The 18,743-nt window shown below is 31.9% G+C and overlaps 1 protein-coding gene and 1 long non-coding RNA gene across 2 annotated transcripts; one reads left to right on the top strand and one right to left on the bottom strand.

The window, feature by feature from the left end:
• The first annotated feature begins 6,634 nt into the window (after positions 1 to 6,634).
• Positions 6,635 to 13,520, top strand: LOC132747064 (putative nuclease HARBI1). The gene is made up of 4 exons (XM_060736372.1): positions 6,635 to 7,232; positions 8,613 to 8,725; positions 9,324 to 9,435; positions 10,201 to 13,520. Exons 1-4 carry the CDS (start codon positions 6,827 to 6,829, stop codon positions 10,578 to 10,580), a joined length of 1,011 nt encoding a protein of 336 aa, XP_060592355.1. The 5' UTR covers positions 6,635 to 6,826; the 3' UTR covers positions 10,581 to 13,520.
• Positions 13,521 to 15,734: 2,214 nt separating this feature from the next.
• LOC132747063 (uncharacterized) lies at positions 15,735 to 17,140 on the bottom strand. Its single transcript, XR_009628075.1, has 3 exons — positions 16,821 to 17,140; positions 16,424 to 16,471; positions 15,735 to 16,109 (listed from the first exon to the last, which is right to left on the bottom strand). It is a non-coding gene; the product is annotated as an uncharacterized LOC132747063 (long non-coding RNA).
• Between the last annotated feature and the right edge of the window lie 1,603 nt (positions 17,141 to 18,743).

Raw genomic sequence — 18,743 nt, 5'->3', positions numbered from 1 at the left:
ACAGTTTTGATAGATTGTTTCTTTGATTTCAGTGGGGAAATGCAGAAAATCTGGCACCATATTTTTGTGCATGGATGATGTTTGAATTATACTTTCCAAACTCGTTATCAGCCGCATAAATTGTTATCGGCTGTCTTTGAGTGATCCATTTCGCTTCAATTGTTATATAAACTACGAATTGCTATCATGCGAATTATCATATTAAGGTAGAATACACCTAATTGGCACTAAAAGGAATTGTAACATTGACAACGTAGGACTGTTATATGCCTTAAAAGACACATCTTTGCAAAATTTAAACAAACTTTACCGTATGGTTTATGAGTAATGGATAGTTTTCTGACCTAAAACATTGCTATTAGATGGGCTCTTTTTCTGACATGAGCAAGCTCGAAATAATCTATAATAGCCAGCACACATGACAACCGGCAAGGAGCCCAGCAGGACACCAAACAGTACAGGACACAAGACAAAGCACAAGGTTCTCTTTGATTGAAGATCCTCTTAGTAATTTTAGTGCAAAGCGAAGCTACCGTTCAAGCACCAAAACACTGGCTTATAAAAATTGTCAATTAAACATCACGTAAAAATAACAAAAATAATCTTGCAATTTAACAACTGCGCTTTTGTATTTTCCCTGCGTTTAAATGGAACTGAATTATTATATTTTGTGGGAACAATTCAAAATATTGGATTTCAATCTATTTAATAAAATTCAGCAACTGATCAATTATTAAAAGAAATTTCAGTTTTATCCCTGCTTCACGAAATTATATAGAGCAATAGAACAAAAAGTCAGGAAAATTAATGGCTTAAAACTACAAACATTTGAAATCTGAGATGCAAATGTTTTATCACTTTATATTCAAATCCGCCGATAGAACTATATTGAACTGTTTGTTCTGTTGTTTGTTTTGTTGTTGTTGTTGTTGTTGTTTTTTCAAATAAAAAAGCTTGATGTGAAAATCAATTCAAATGTTCTGTGTGTGTGTTTTTTCTTCTAATTTTAAAAGAGACACAGAAACTTTTTTACATGCTGTATAATGTATATGTATGCATTTATGAACTATCTTACAAACTTGAACTTTTACAAAATCAAAACTTTGAAAATAACATATATTAAATTATTACAGTTAGAATTGAAATGCAAAAGTTTATCTTTAAATTGATTTTATATCAGGTGATTTAGCTGATAAATCGTATCAAATTGCTGCTGATAGAGATTGTGTTAGAACAATAATAATATAAAAAGTATGTAAATTGAGAATAATTGTTACGATTTGGCGATAAACGCAAAATTCCACTCAAAGCCGAGCATAAGTTTTTGAATTTATTTAGTAAGTAGTAAAATCAATAATTTGTATGGTAAAGAAAACGAAGCTATTTATACTTCGGTTTATCATGAAGTTATTAATACATTATAAATTTTAGATATAGTATGACGTACATAATGTTGCATCATAACATAAAATCGGACATGAAGTTGTCTTGACACAAATGAAAAACATGTAGCATAAAGATCTAAACAATATTTGTTGTTTTTGTATAGGGTCAAATTTTTTATTGAGTGAACACAATACATGGAGAAGAATATACATAATTTATTAAAAACTGACACGGTCACTCAGTTACCTTTTTATCATTGAAGTGAAAACTAAAATTTTAAGCTCTCATTTATCTTTCAAAATACAACAACATTTTGCGAAAGAAAGGGGTATTTAGAATGGTGATTTACTTTTAAAATTAAAAAAATACGATTCTTTACTAGCATGTATATTTTCCGATAGGAGCGTTACTCAATTTTCTTTAATATTTCTTTCTCTTACTAACACAAAAATATTGGAACGAGCTTGGAAATACATATTCTGAATTTTTTTTTGTATTATTAAAAACCATGAAAAAATTTATCTTTGTGTTGTGGAGAATACCATTTAAACATTTCAAATATTCTTTAAAGATAATTATATTATCTAAAATCACATTAATATATAAATAAGCCTAAACAGTATTTTTAAACTCTAGCAGAGTCTAGTGATTGATAATTAAAGGATTATATGTAGGATTTGTGCTCATCTGACAAGGAAGAAAATAAATATCTTTCATCGGGAAACATGTTTTTATAATGCGTATGCATTTTTAAGTGGCTTACACTTAATGGCAGAACTCTTAAAAGCAGCGCTTTCACGGTATGTGTACTTCTGTAACTATTTACCTATATCTTCTTTTATTCATTGCTCATTGCTCAATATACGTCAAATATAAATCAACATTTAAAGTCCACTAATATGTGTCAGATCTCATGATCTAACAGTTTTATGCTTTAGTGGTCTACTAAAACCTAAAGCTTTAAAACTCTAAAGAATATTTAGGATATACATATTTATTTCACATCTTATTTACATATTTAATTTATATCCTCATACTGCATTACACATTGGAACCTTGATGTTTTTTTAAAAACTTACCTAATTTATTATAAAAATTGTGAGCAGAAGCATCATTGATGTATAAGGGTACACAAGCTATCCTTCCTATATCTTGACAAGTATTGACGTTCCAATTGTTCATCGTCAATAACAAGTACATATAGATAGAAAGAAAGGTACCAGAGGGTTAGAACACACGAGGTTTCTACAAACAACATTCTAGCTGTAAAATAAGTTATCCTAGCACGTGTGTTCTAGTCAAACAAATAAATACCAACCAGATAAAAAATAATGATACAAAACTAAGCGGTACCTGATGTTGTCATGACAAAAACATTTGTTATAAATGATATAAGTTTGATTTTGTCGTATGATTACTGCAGCAAAAACATTTTGATTTATGACTTATGCACATAAAACATGTCAAATGATACAAGACAACAGATGTAACATCTAGCTATGACATAAATACTTTCTTGTTCTCAAAGAGAACATTGTTCTCTCTTTTTGCCAACGATTGGGCATGCTTGTATTACATTGCACTTATTTCTTATATGTTCATCGTTCATATATGATAGCGCATGCGTAAATACAAATCAACAATCCCTTATAATAAAAGCATTAGAGGTTAATTAATCTCATCTTTTTAACGCACATTTCAGTTAATACAAACTTCTTACACAGCTAGACAAGTGATGATGTACTGAAAACCATTCAATATCTGATTTCCCAGTATCACTTACAACATCTTATCGAAATTAAATTCAAATTCAATATCGTTAAAAGGAATTTTGACAGAAACAAATAAATCTTGTGCTAGCATTGTTTCAGGATGCCTAAATATATGTATAGCGGTAAAGAAGTTTTATCTTATTTGCCCTAAATATATGTATAGCGGTAAAGAAGTTTTAGCTTATTTGCCATATATAAACAAGCTTAGAGACAATGGTTTCTTTTTAATGACGTAAATGGCAATAACTGTATACAGTAGTTTTGGTATGTTCATATTTTTCTTCAGGAAGAAATGTAAAAGCCTCTTAATATAACCACAATACATTTCCTGCAGAATAGATGATTCTCTGATATACAATAGACTATTGACAAATTTCTATATGAAATACATCTGTTTGTCAGTAATAGTAATTCCTATACGACATAATACCAAACTAGAACAGTATGCAAGATAAGCATCTTGAAAACGAATTAAAGAATCGCACACTTTGGTGATCCTCCCGTTAATTAAACTCGTATAAAGACATTTAAACCTCACTGTGGCATTATACATATACTAGATAACGTTTCTTTGGCTTTTTTTATAATGAATCATAAGTTTAATTGAGTACAAGACCACTTATCTATAAAACAAATATTTGGATTCAGTGTACGTGTTGAGTACAACAGCCTAGTGGGTCTCTAAAGTACGTAGACACATTAATTTCCTTGCCTCTCTCATCATTGATATTACTTTATTTGAAATAAACTTGCACGTAGGACTGCTGAAACGTGGTCGAATTCAATTCTAACAATATCGTATGAAACATAAGCGACGAACAAAAACTATTTAATTTCTGTATCTTGAGTTCTCACAAATGTGTTCAAAGTGACATATTCCTGAAAATTATAATTTAGTTTAAGAGCTGAGAACAATGTTAACATCAAAGGCATAAAATAGACTTAAGGAGATTTCTTAGGTAGTGTATATTAATGTTTCTTTTACATACACATGTGTTATTGTGTATTCTCTAAGCATTTTAGAATTTTCCTTTTATACTTCTTTTCTTGTTACCACATGACATTTGTATGTAAACCAATATTTTGTTTTGTTTTAATGTTACTGGTTATGTATGTGAATAGGATATATGACCACTGGCACGATAATTCAGTCCCTTTATTAAATGACATATTGTATTCTTAAAAGAAATTTAATTCTATAGTTCTTGAAATAAGTAAAAGAAAAAATTTAATTTGCTTATTGTTTCATAGTGATATTTATCTCTAACATTTTAAGGGTGATTTACATTTTATAATTAACGTCAATGACAACGTTTACGGCTTTAGATGTTATAAAGTATAAATATACAAGTCAAATAATTGGTTTTTATTTAAAAAATGAATATACAATTCTAATGACTATTTTTCCTTTAAGGAAAGCAATACATATTTCATCATAAGATTTTAAATTTATTTTTGTCATCATAATCAGTATAAATAAAATGGCAAACAAGTACGTGTACATGCCGCATATATCAAGCTACCTCATTAAGTAAGTCAATATACATGTGTATGTATATTACAAGAAAACACATATTAGAACTAATGCTTAGAGATAATAGTAGATTGTGTCGCTCATTTCCAAACATCCTTGAATAATAATGACGGAGCTGTGGTATCATGCCATTAAATCAATGCCAAAAAAAATCACATGCAATTATTATTTACTATGAGTTTCCAATATGTCAAAAAAGTAGAATGTTAAATTAAATTTTATTACCAAAACAAATAAATCTATAATTACTAATTCAGGAAAATATATGATATTAGAACAACCTCGTGTTTTGTTAATATACATTTTGATTGAATATACACAGCTAGTCACGTTTTGTCTTAAAATATATCTTGAACATTACAATGACGTTAAGCAACATATGACGTCATTTGTGGAATTATTTTAGATTTAAATGACGTAATAACAACGTGTAAATGGCATGGTGCTCTAGCTGACCATGGATCGAGATATTATCAAAAAACAGCGAGATATTATTCAGTTCTTTGAAGTATAAATGTATCACCGGAAGAAACTATAGCAATGCTTGAGAAGTCATTCGAAGAAAAACATTGTCGCGTACAGTCGTGAATGAATGGTATAAAAGATTCAAAGTAGGCCGCATGTCTACTGTAGATGATTAAAGGTTGGTCTTGATAACCGAGCGTCTCTTGTGACGAGATTAGGAAAATACTTGATGGCGATCGTCGCATGTCAGTGTGAGAAATAGCGGGAAAAAAATGACATCAGTAAAATCACACCACCACAAATCACAAGATAATAACTGAAAATGTGTCAATGAGCAAAGTATTTGGTAAGGAGTGGTTTTTCAATGTTTTTTTCGGTCGTTGGTGATGCGTCATCAAATATGTATGGCAGCAGAAGGACAATACAGTGAGAAAGAGTGAACGTTAACGTCATTATCTTCATAAAGGCAAGGTAACGTTGGCCAATGCGACGATGATGTATATTTTTTATTAATTTATGATTGTGTACATTATGCATAAAATTGGATAGAATTGCGCATGATAGTATAAATATGGAAGGAAATTGAGCGACTTGTTTTCCTTTTGTATTTTTACTGGTGGCGCGTGGTTATCACATTTGATATTACAGTAGATTATGGTTTAGGGCTTCAAATAATGGTTATTGTAATGCTAGAAACGCTTATCCACGGTGGTGTAGATGGAAGAATATTTTTAATGCATGCATTACACTTCTAAAGTCCCGTATTAACATCTTCTTCTTTACAAGGAGTAATTCTATTAATAATTCAGGAAGACCAAAGACAAATTAGTGATAGATTAAATAAACAAATGATTGAGAGAAAACTATTGTAACATAAACATTGAATTGTAAGCATATATTGTTTTACCACCTGCGTTAATGCGTTTCACATTGTTTCAACTTTAACAGTTGCAGCTCTGTAAAAATTTAAGAACGAAGATCAACAAGACAATAGCAACGTTCACCGGAAGCAGTCCACGACACAGAAAACCAGAAGCAGAAACAATCTCAAATTCTTTTTTTTACAAAGTGTGCATATTCATGTCTCCTTAACTTAGGGTATATAATCTCATTCCGTTATATCTGTTTGATGTAATGATAATATAATATATGGTTTGTTTGGAATTATGAAACATGTTTTGAATGTTTTCGTTTATCCAGGTCAGATTACGTGAGAAGTTATAGCTGAAGAATAGCTGCTCATTTTCATAAGTGTATGATAACGCATTCAATTTGCTGTTTGTTTTAATTATTATTTTTACGCCGAGTTTAACACATGCTTTGGTCATATCTCGGCGGTCAACCCATCTAATCTGTTTCTTGAAAATAACTAAACAGTAACTTCTTATTTTGCCACAAGTGACCGACAACTAAGCCAACATGATTTGAGAGACAAATGACTATTAGAGTCAATATCAGAGATCTGGCCCGGCTTTCACTAACGTTCTCAAAGTCAAAATCTCAGCTCAAATCTGAGATTTTTCTCAACTCAGAGACTGAGATTGAGATTTTTCTCAGTTTGGCTTTCACTAACAAAATCTGAGAAAAATCTCAACTTAAGACTTGAGATTTTTCTCAGATTTATTGAGACAAAGGTTTGCTGTCTCAGTTTTTGTCTCAGACAATCAAAATGGCGCTTTCGAGAAGAGTACACCTTCGTCGTCGTCGTGACAAACGAGTTTTTAGAAAACGATTCTCGTTAGATGATATGGATGATGGTGAACTTAGGAAAAGATACCGGTTTTCTAAGGCGTCCATTTTATATATATTCGCTATAGTAGAGAGATTTTTGAGCAGATCGACGAGAAGGAGCCAGTCTGTGCCGCCAATGTTACAGCTTCTGACAGCCCTGCGGTTTTTCGCCACGGGGTCTTTCATGCGCCTCGTCGGCGATTCTACAGGGCTGTCAGAATCGTCTGTTTCGAGATGCGTGATAACGGTTGCCAAGGCACTTGTTTCTGCAGCAAAGGAATTTATACACATGCCTTCGGCTTCCCAAACAAGGGTCACAAAGGAGAAGTTCTATCGTATTAGTAGTAAGTCAACTGTACAATTTTCTTTTGTTTACATTATGTACCTAAAAATAGCATTACTGAAAAGAAATGGAATTTCCAAAATTATTGTTACTAAATTTGGACTGACCTTGATATTTACAGCGAGGCTAGAATTGCAAATGGCTGCTAACGATTGAAGGATTTACAAAAAGTGATTCAGCAAATCCTTAAAGATAAGTTTTTTAGTTGATAATTCGTTTGAATATGCTCCATATATATCTGCCTCAATTTGCCTGATTAACCTTTTGTGCATATGAGAAATCCATTTTACAGGGACGCTGAACTACTTCAGTATATTCGTTCCCAAACATTTTCGTACTCGACGATTAAAGACCATTATTCAGATATAACCGGCCAACATTTATAATTAAAACATTTAAAAACAGATATCAAAATATGTTTAAGATATATCATTGAGTAGACTATTTTTATCACAGAAATCTATTGAAATATGTTGAAACTTATAGATCTAATAAGTCTTATTTGATTAAAAGAATGAATAAACTATGATAAGAAGGTAGAATGTAAGAAGGTGCCTAAAGTATACATTTTGTAGTTGTTTTCTTGTCTTAAATAAACCACCAGTCTTTTTTGATTGACACTTTATATTCATATTGTGACCACATGTAGCATTATAGTATAATTTTAGACATAACATATCTTCATTTGTGTGAAGTCAAAATATGTTTATTTCATATAATTTAAAGAGACTGTAGTAACAGCTATAGTACATGTATCAATACTAAATTTAATATCAAATTTGAGCACCTTACTTATACATTTTTTTAAATAATCAAACATTATGTATATAAGACAGTCATTTTTAATGTATATGTAAGTATTAATTTGCTAATAATTTGCTAATAAAACTTTAAATTATGAAATTATATCCCAAACTGTGATTTTATTGCTCAATAAAATCACAGGAATTGGATTCGATGAATTATGTCAAGAGGGCGTGGCCCAAGAGTTATCATGTTGTGCATCTGAACGACAAACAGCGATTTTATCAAGTGATAAAATCAAAGTTTGTGATTTATTATTTGGATTATAACATGACATCAACAAATAATTGCTGCCACCAGGATCAATAAGCTAAAATGTGCCTGGTTTGTTTCTGTACTTATTTTCATTGCGTCAATTGTTTTTGTGGTTACGTCACATGTTCAATGATTATGTTTCACATATTTAAATATAGAATGACTCAACAGTGATTTTGTTGCATAAAAACACACAAATTTCAGTTCTCTGTGTTCAGTGGGGAAATATGTGGGTTGTGTTAAAATAGTAGATAATATACTATGATGTTCAAGTAAAGAATTTATCACAGTATTACATGATTTAATATATGCTTTGCTTCAGAATTTCCAAATGTAATTGGAGCTGTGGACTGTACGCATGTTAAGATTCAGGCCCCAACCAACAATGAAAGTGACTTTGTTAACAGAAAAGGGTTTCATTCGATTAATGTACAGGTATATGATTATTAAATTATTTCTTTAATTAGTTTACAAAGAAAGCTTAAAATAATGTTGGTAGTTTAAGGTGTTAACCAAATTCATTAAAAATCATTTGATTGCAAAGAAACATGTTATCCATTATCTGTCCCATGGATAATTTTATAAAAACAACAATTAGATGGCAGACTGACAACCACAGTCTCTGTTGCATCTGGCTTTCAACCTTATTCTTGACATAATTCTTGTTTTTTACTTATCTTAGTGTTATATTATTGAACTGATACTAATTAGGGGTGTTTAAATTTTGATTTGATTTGATTTGATTTGGATAGTTTGTAAGTGGTCAGATAGCTCAGTAGGAAGAGCTGCGGTATGGTTTTCTTAGGGTCTTGGGTTCGAGACCCCACCAGGCCGCCCTTGCACTTTTTTAGTATAAAACATTTATTTGTAGTATAATTGGGCAATATTTGGGTATATTTAGGCAATATTTGGGCAATATTTTGTATATTTGGGTGTATTTGGGTATATTTGGGTATTTCGTGCTGCCCTGTTTATATAAAGGAGACGACTTACACATGAATATTTATACAAACTGAATATAATTTTGTTTTAGATGGTTTGTGATGCTGAATTTAAGTTCTTAAACTGTGTAGCAGAGTGGCCAGGCTGCACACATGACGCGAGGGTCTTTAGGAACAGTAAACTCTGTGAAAGTTTGGAAAATGGTGAGTAAACACTTGCTTTCCTTTATGCTTTCAGTTATATTTAACATACAATTAATTTCACTTATTTATCATCTTCAAATCTTTATTCATAATAAATTTAATACAGAAAAAAAATAAAATTAAATTTGTTCTGAGCTATGATCATTAACAGATGGGGCGTCCGTGGTTAAGGTCGTTTACTTCAAACCACTTGCCCCTCACCGCTGTGGGTTCGAATCCCGACAGGGATTTTGAATTATTTCATGCGAGGAAGCTATCCAGCTAGCTTACGGAACGTCGGTGGTTCTACTCAGGTGCCCGTTAGTGTCTGAAATAATGCACGGAAGGGCACCTGAGGTCTTCCTCCACCAGTAAAGCTGGAACGTCGCGATATGACCTATACTGTGTCGATGTGACGTAAAACCCAAAACAAAACAAAAAAAACATTAACAGATATCCACAGTGATTGGGACTCAAAATATTTATAATTCCCGGACACTAACATGAAGTCTGTCTCAGTTTTACTTTGTCATGAATTAAGCCATCTTCATAATCATTATAATATTAGTTTGTTTAGAAATGTTAAATCATAATTTTTTCTATAATAAAAGTAAAGTTGTATTATAAAAATACATTTAATGCTAAAGATATTCACAATCTCTAATCTAATCATGAATTCATATATGAATGTAAATCACTATGAGCAAATGACATGTCTTCGGAATGTATTTTCTATTATATCAGTTTGATGGCAACAAAAAATATGTATGTATTTATATGTTTTAGGACAGTATGATGGACTTTTGGTTGGGGACTCTGCTTATCCATGTCGCCCTTTTCTAATGACACCATATAACCAACCTAGTGACGAAAAGGAGAGGAAGTTTAATTCAGCATTGTGTCGGGCGAGAGTCCTTATTGAGCAAAGTTTTGGTATTTTAAAGAGAAGGTTTCCATGCCTACAGGTCGGGCTTCGCATGTTACCTGAGAGGGCTGCACTTGTCACAATGGCATGTGTTGTCCTCCATAACATTGCCATGCAGAGGGATGAACCTCTTGACGACACTGGCGAAGTTGACATTGGAAATGATGCCAGCAATGTTAGCCTTCCAGAACATAACGATGGATCTGGAATTCGCCAACATTTATGTCAAAATTTCTTTTAAGCACAGGAAACTGACGTTTAAAACAAAACAAAAATATTTCAACAACCAAGGAAATATCACTTATATTATGTATATATTGTTGAATTTTTGTTTTGTTTTAAACTTCAGGTTTCTGTGTCTGTAGGCAAGGAAACCTTCATTATATAGAGGATATTTGTTTGTTTTGCATGTAATAATGAAATATATTTCACTGAGTGAACACCAGATGCAATATTTTCTTGAGGGGCGTAGCCTTGATTGAAAATAGAATATCTGGAGTATACAAATGAAATATATTTCAATCTAATATGTAAAACAAATAAATTTTCTTTTTGTGCCCCCACTTAAAAGTGGGGCATTTAGATTTACCCTTGTCTGTCTGTTCGTTCTCTTTTGTCCGGCAGGTAACTAAAAAAATATTTGACCTAGTCATAAAACTTTTCAGGATTGTTGATAATAATGAGCAGCTGTCCACCTGGGTATTTTCGTGTGGATTATATAGTGTTTTTAGAGTTACTGCCTGTTACTTAGTAAAAATTTGCAATTTTCAACTTGTGTCGCATGTAACCCAAAAAGGATTGGACCTAGTCCTGAAACATTACAGGAATGTTGATCAGCATGTGTAGTTGTGCACCTGGTTATTTTCGTGTGGATTTATTCAGTATCTTTTAGAGTTATTGCCCTTAACTTACTTTCAATTTGTGTCGCATGTAATTCTAAAATTATTTGACCTACAATCATGAAACTTTACAAGAATGTTTGTTGCTCAGCATATGAAGTTGTGCACCTGGTGTTTCACTTGTGGATTTTTTCTGTTTACATAGAGTTACTGCCCTTGACTTAGTAAAAAATTTGCAATATTCAACTTGTGTCGCATGTAACTCGGAAAGGATTTGACCTAGAGTCATGAAACTTTACAGGAATGTTCAATGATCAGCATGTGTAGTTGTACTTGTGGATTTATCCAGTATTTGTAAAGCTCTTGTCCTTTACTTAGTAAAAGATTTTTACTTTTCAACTTTTGGCATATGTTGTCCAAAAATATGTAGTATGGCACCTGTGTCCTATGGACACATTTCTAGTCATTGCATGCTTTTTAAGTGATTCTAAGTATTATTTTACTGATTTTGATGCATATTGTTAGGTTGTGCATTTACTTTATGACGTCATGACATAATTACGTCACATCATCAATTTTGAAATATAGTTCTTTTGCATTTCTCTAATTTTTAACATGATGTATGATGACATTGACTTTCTTTTTCCTGAAGAAGCAAAATTTATGTATGACAGCATTTATTTTTGCCTGTTATTATCCCCTGCTGAAAAGCGGCCGGGGATATAGAAATAGTCTCTCTCCGTCCATCCAACCTTCTGCCGTCCATCCTTCCATCCGACATTTTTTCCCGGAGCATATCTCAAAAAGTATTTGAGGTATCAACTTGAAACTTCATAGGTGGATAGATCTCATTGAGGAGTGCAGTACACAAGAATGATAACCTAACCTGCATTATTTTTCAGTTTTTGCCCTTTGTTATTTTCAGCCATCAGTATTCACATAGGCTTCAAGTCTGTAATCACTTCAGCCAACAGTTTTATTTACCTAAAGACCTCTTAAAATTGAATTATTCTGCTCTAGTACATATCATTCTTCCAATGAGCAAACAAATTCGGCGGGGGATGGCCATGTTAACATGACTCTTGTTCAATTTAGTTATGGTATTCTTTTCATCAGCATTCAGATATTGTCCAGCTACAGTGGAAATTACATGTTATAAATTTCACTAGTGGTTTGTCAGGTTATAGGCCTCTCCTATTTTCAACGAAATGAAGAAATCTAAATGAAAACAGAACTTTTCAATTTTCAAACTTTATTATGTTGATGTTAACATACATTTCAATAGACTTACTCAAGAATTAAAGGCACATTATGCCTCAGAAACCTTTTAATATTTCCTTTATAAAAAAAGGGCAAATATGAAATATGAGGTTCATAACATTTAAGAAATGACTTTAGAGCATGTTAGATGTACACAATTTTATTGCCTGGAGAAAATAGAGCTGAATGTGAAAGTCTTGGTCATACTTATAAAAGAACTGAAATGTAAACAATGTATTATTTTTAATTTCCATTCAAATTACTAAAACACTGTAAATGTATTTATTGCCAAAATAAGCAGCAGAAAAAGAAGATTGCTTAGGTAATTAGCAAATGAATAACTTAAATACTCTTTTTTTGAAAATATAAGCGGATATCAAAAATAAATAAAGGACATTGAACGAGTGTAGGTTCAGTACAAATGTACTAATTTAATCGAACAAGTTGAATAAAATAATATCATGCTAGCCTCTGGCGAGCAAAATATTTAATATTTAACAAGTTCAATAAATTTAGAAATGAACTTACACAAATGTTATTTTCTTTTTATCACATATCCTAAATAATAACTGATAATTTCTGTAAAGTTGAGATGAAATTATTTGACCAAGTGAACAGTAAAAGATATGGATATCAGTTATCTATTTCACCAAAAAATATCACTTTTTGAGTGATTTTTTAGCCGATTAAAGCTGATTTAGTGTTTAAATGTACACTAACATAACGTCAAAGACTTGTAGGCCTGAGTGATTAATCACAAAGTTCTTGAACAATAAAACATGGATTATTGTAGTATTGATATCTATTTCCATTCCATTATGATGATAGAAAGAAAATCTATAAAAAATTGTTTTACTACATTGACTTTGTAGAAACCAAAACAAATATCATTTTCTACATTTTTACAACTATTTTTGATAAACACACTGTTATTTATTAATAATGCAAAAATAAATAATAGAAACCATAAATTATATTCTTGTTGTATTTAATATTTGAGAGTTTCAAGTCCATAGCTCATCTGAATATTTATATTCCCCATGGCAAGGAAGTAAGCTATAAACTAAAGAAGATATCAAGTCTAAATCATTATCTGATTTCACAAAGCTCATATTTGTACCTAAAATAGTGCAAATGTAAAAACAACTGGTTGCTATTGCTAAGGGAAAACAACATTTACATAAGAAGGGTCCTGTTGCTTTACAAAATTAAAAGTTTCCTTGGTAGTCAGTGCCTGCTATGTAATACAATGATTGATTCACTTGTTGCTATGGAAAGTTAATGTTTGCTATAGAAGTAATTGGTTGCTAGCAAACTTCCAGTTTGCTAGTATAAAGTCATAGGTTGCTAGGGAATTATTTGTTACCATGGGTACTGAGTTTTAGCTCTTATAGATTTAGAGAAGAATTTTTTAGTTTCTATTATTAACATAAAAAGGAAAATCTATGTTCGCTAGGGCAGGGCCAAGTTTGACCGGAGGACTATTATTTGAAAATACAAAATATTTGACAAAAAGACTCTACAGTATAATAATAGAAGGAACGATCTTACTTAGTTTTAACAATATTGGCCTATTGGTATGGGAGGAGTTGTTTTAACCTTTTATCCCATGAGCTTATTGTGAAAAATGGCCGTTTGACACATATAATCGAAATCAATGACACCCCTGGGGCCAGGCGAATTTTGACCCCAGGGCTCTAATTTGAACAAACTTAGTAGACACCCATTAGAACATGTTTCATGCTAAATAATTTAGCTCTAGCTCTTTGGGTTCTTTAAAAGAAATTTTTTTAAGTTTTTGCTATACACATATAAGGAAAATGAATGACCCCTGGGGCGGGGCCAATTTTGACCCCAGGGCTTTATTTTGAAAGAACTTGGTAGACATCCATAAGAACATGTTTCATGCTAAATATCTTAGCTCTAGCTCTTTGGGATCTTTAAAAGAATATTTTTTAAGTTTTTACTATATGCATTATAGGGAAAATCAATGACCCTCTGGGGCGGGGCCAATTTTGACCCCAGGGCTTTTATTTGAACAAACTTGGTAGACACTCACTAGAAGATGTTTCATGCCAAATATCTAAGCTCTAGCTCCTTGGGTTTTTTAAAAGAAGATATTTAAAGTTTTTTTCTTTTGGTTGCCATGGCAACCAGAGTTCTGCATGGAATTAAATTCTTTGAATAATTTTAAAAGGTGACCACCAAAGGAACATTCCTGTGAAGTTTGGATGAAATTTGCTTAGTGGTTTCTGAGGAGATGTCATTTAAAGTAAAAGTTTACGGACGCGGGACAAAAAGCGATCACAAAAGCTACGCCGGACAAAAAGCGATCACAAAAGCTCACCCTGTCACTTTGTGAAAGGTGATCTAAAAAGGCTATAGTTTTGTCTTAACAAGAGCTGTTGTAGGACAGCAACACTCTACTATTCTTAGTGCTTGATAGTAAAACAAGAGCGATCAGTGATCACGTGTCGCCTCATGATGGCCAATTTCATGTTGGACAAGTTTTGTGACAGACGGACAGACAGTGCACAACTAGAATTGGTACTGATCATTCTGTATAGTTTTGGATAAAAATTGCACCAACTAGTTTATGAGGAGTAGTCTGGACAAGCTTTTGTGTATCTGGCAACACACAGAAAAAAACACGCTTTTATCAAAGGGCCATAACTTCGGCCAAAAATTCATTCAACCGGAAAACCCATGCAATATGCGCAAGGACTTGAGCTACAGATCAATCCTGTAAAGTTTCAATGAAAATTGCCATTAGTGGTATAAGAGAAGTAGTCGAACGAACAAAACTTAAGAAATAAAAATTATTAAAGGGCCATAACTCTGACAAAAATCATTGAACCAGAAAATGCTGACAATATGCACAACTAGACTTGCTACTGATCATTCATGTAAAGTTTGGATGAAATTGCACCAGAAGTTTATGAGGAGTAGTCCGGACAAGTTTTGTGACGGACGGACAGACTTGATAATGTAAAATTTTCTAAATTAACAAACAGGCAATTTTTTTTTAAATCCATGTTACAGTTATAGGCCTTGAAGAAAGTCCTATTTTGCTCTCAAAGAAGAGTATAAAATTTCAAACTTGTTTCAAAAGCCAGATGTCAATAGAATATGAAAAATATCTGAGGTGGTATGCAAACTTAAAATGTATAATTCTAAAGTGGAAAAATGGGCATTATTCTGCCAAATGCTTTATACAGTTAACTCCTCCTGTCTACATGTTGGGGGTCATGAAATGGTGAACAAGTGTGCAAAGTTTCAAAGGCCATAGATGTCTATGGACTTTGGAAAAATATTTGAGGTATTACAAAAACTTTAACATAAGTAGTTACGCAGACACCGATGCTCGGAAGACTACAATAGCTAAAAATCAAAATCAAATTTATCTAACAAACTGACAGAATGGGGATCTTCTGCCAGTCTTGACAATACAATTTCCAAAATTGATTTTTTCAATTTTATATTTTCTATTTCTTTTTCAATTTTCACTGTTTCTTTTTCAATTTTCACTGTTTCCTTTTCTAATTTATTAGTTTCTTTAATTATTCTTTCAGTGTCAAGTTTTATCCTTTTGTTGTCGAGCATTAAGTTTTCTTTTTCTAATTCTTTTTCTGACCTACGTCGTCTTTCTGTACTGCTGACTGCAGAATGTCCTGAAATGAAAAACACTTTCACTTAACTCAATATTGTTTTGAGACTAATATTGTTTTGAACCAGTTGTACCTTATACATACTTCAACTGATAGATGGACTGAAAGGTAATGCCATTTCAATATCATTCTCTGATTCTATATGTGGGAGATAATACTACATTTTTATCTACTTGCACTTCTTCCATTGATCAGTAAAGAGCTCAGTTACAATAAAACACTTTTGAACTCTAAACAGTGCTGTATTGAAATACACTGCTTTCAATAATAATCTAATTATAACTTTACATTTTTTATAACAAAGTAACCATCTTTACCATAGTTTGAAACTCTAAGCACGGAAACATCATTTTTTGCCTTGCCATCTGAAAATTGATATAAACTATCATGAAAACAAGTATAAAGGCATGCATTGATGAGTCATCCAAATACCAATTTTAATCAATTTGATTCCTTTCCTGTACTTATGATTTTGAACATAACATACAGACAGTAATCCAAATAACCAGAACAGCTAACAGGAATGGTATTTTGTATATGATCATTTGGTCGATTTAAATAAAAAATACACACATAACAAATTGAATCATGATAAATGGTGTACCAAACATACAGAAGCAAAGTATTTTATAAACATTCTATCAGTACACTATTGATTTATATTACTTCATCAGTGAGAATTATAAATGAATGTCCTGATAAATTTCCAATTACCTTGATCATGCTCATCTGGTAGTGGCTTACCAGTATCTGCCACTGTTATGCTGGCACACACAGCACCTAAATCAGAAACAATAAATAAACTTTCAGCATATATCAATAAAATATTAACTTAATTAAGAAATATGTTAATTATGAGTAACAGGCAAGTACTGAAAAAAGACTTAAAAGTTTAATTATATACATATAATAATAGCACATAACCCCAGTTTGATTTTCATCTAAAAATGTCCAAATTTCAAAGCTGTACATCAAAGGACAAAAAAGTAAGTCACTGTGTCCCCTTGGTTAAGGTCTACCAGACAATGCCTTATGTTAAATATCTGGGTCTTTATAAGATTTTTCTTATAATTACTTTTACCCAGGATTTTTTTGGCTTATTTCATAGCCAATTTTCGGTCATATTCCCAACTGAAAAAAGTATATTATTTTCACAATCCACAGCAAAACATTCCCAATTGAAAGTTACAACATAAAAATGTTGAATAACATATTCTAAAAATCTTTGACAAGGTTGCATTTGAGAAAAATGCTATGCCACCGCAATAATACAACAGTAAATAGTAGTGTAGAAACAGGTTTCTTTTTGTTTCTATACAATTGAAGATTGTCATAATGCATAGATCCCTGACCTATCTAATTCTTATTATCAGATTAGTGGTTAAATCTATTGTTATCTCAATAAAAGATCAGAGTAGGAATATATCAATGCACTTGAGTCTAAAGAATTTGGTGGTGAAGGTCCTATTTCACACAGCCTAAAAATTTCATGACTGCATCAAAGGACAACATGTTGTCAAAAATCTAGGTCAGCTGTTATCAAAGTTCACTTTTAATTTTGACAACTAGAGGCAAAAATTTGAAAAAACTTTGGTAAAGTACCTATAGATGATATCATTTAACAAATATTAAAGCTCTAAGCCTTGTACCTTCAGACAATAAGATTTATACTAATTTTAATTTTTAAAATCAATGACCCCGGGCTGGGCAATTTTGACCCCCAGGGCTATTATTTGAACAATCTTGCTAGAGGTTCTCTTAACAATGTTTCATGCAAAAAATATCTAACCTGTTGGCATTTGTCAATTGCTAGAAGAATTTTTTTTTAAGTTTTTACTAAGTTTTTACTATGTAAATCTGAGGAAAATCAATGGTCCCTGGGGCGGGGCCGACTTTGACCCCAGAGCTTTAATTTAACAATCTGGGTAGAGGACTCTACCAGACAATACCTAATGCAAAATATCTAAGCTCTAGGCCTTTTGGGTCTTTACAAGAAGGTATTTTAAATTTTACTATATGTACAAATATACGCTCATTCATCAATAAAACACAGCATTTGATGTTCCACTGGGTAGCTCTTTTACGTAAGGTTTCTTCTTGAGGTCAAAATGTCGTTAGAAAGGTGGCAGCCACTTTGTCTAATAGGGACACTCTCAGTTTTACACATTTCTATCTGTTATTTTTCTTTTACAAGTACCATTAATGCCCTAAATGTAACATACGTTACTGTCGGCCACCTAGAATTTTCAATTTCTTGAAATTGTGTTTCAGAAAAATAAGTTCCAGAATAAACGAAAACATGTGCAATTAGTCATTGCTGTGTGTATATGCACTTTGATTATTGGTAAAAAATTGTATTTGAAACTTTTAAAATCTCATTGGTAATAATGAATGATCAATGTCGCCAAAAAGCATATAAATAAATAGTGACAAACCTAAAAACAATAAGAAAGTGAAACCCAAATACATAATTGAATCGATGCATGCTTAATAATGCAGCATAATATAATTATAAGTAAAAATAAGCCTGCAGCCCCTCAAAACTATCATTCTATTTTCGGAAATTTTCATTTTTTATTCAAATCTTTTCAACAGCACTTTAAAAAAGAAACATACACGTTACCATTATTTTTAAAA

The sequence above is a fragment of the Ruditapes philippinarum genome, unplaced genomic scaffold (assembly GCF_026571515.1).
Source record: "Ruditapes philippinarum isolate M1 unplaced genomic scaffold, ASM2657151v2 ctg21779_1_1_1_1, whole genome shotgun sequence".
Classification (NCBI taxonomy): domain Eukaryota; kingdom Metazoa; phylum Mollusca; class Bivalvia; order Venerida; family Veneridae; genus Ruditapes; species Ruditapes philippinarum.
This window is presented reverse-complemented; position numbering and strand designations above follow the sequence as displayed.

What these genes read in the sequence shown, in the direction of transcription:
- LOC132747064 (XM_060736372.1), top strand. Translation starts at nt 6,827, where the DNA reads ATGGCGCTTTCGAGAAGAGTACACCTTCGTCGTCGTCGTGACAAACGA. An exon ending in GAAGTTCTATCGTATTAGTA is followed by an intron (nt 7,233 to 8,612) that starts GTAAGTCAACTG and finishes GCTTTGCTTCAG; the next exon opens with AATTTCCAAATGTAATTGGA. An exon ending in TTCATTCGATTAATGTACAG is followed by an intron (nt 8,726 to 9,323) that starts GTATATGATTAT and finishes ATTTTGTTTTAG; the next exon opens with ATGGTTTGTGATGCTGAATT.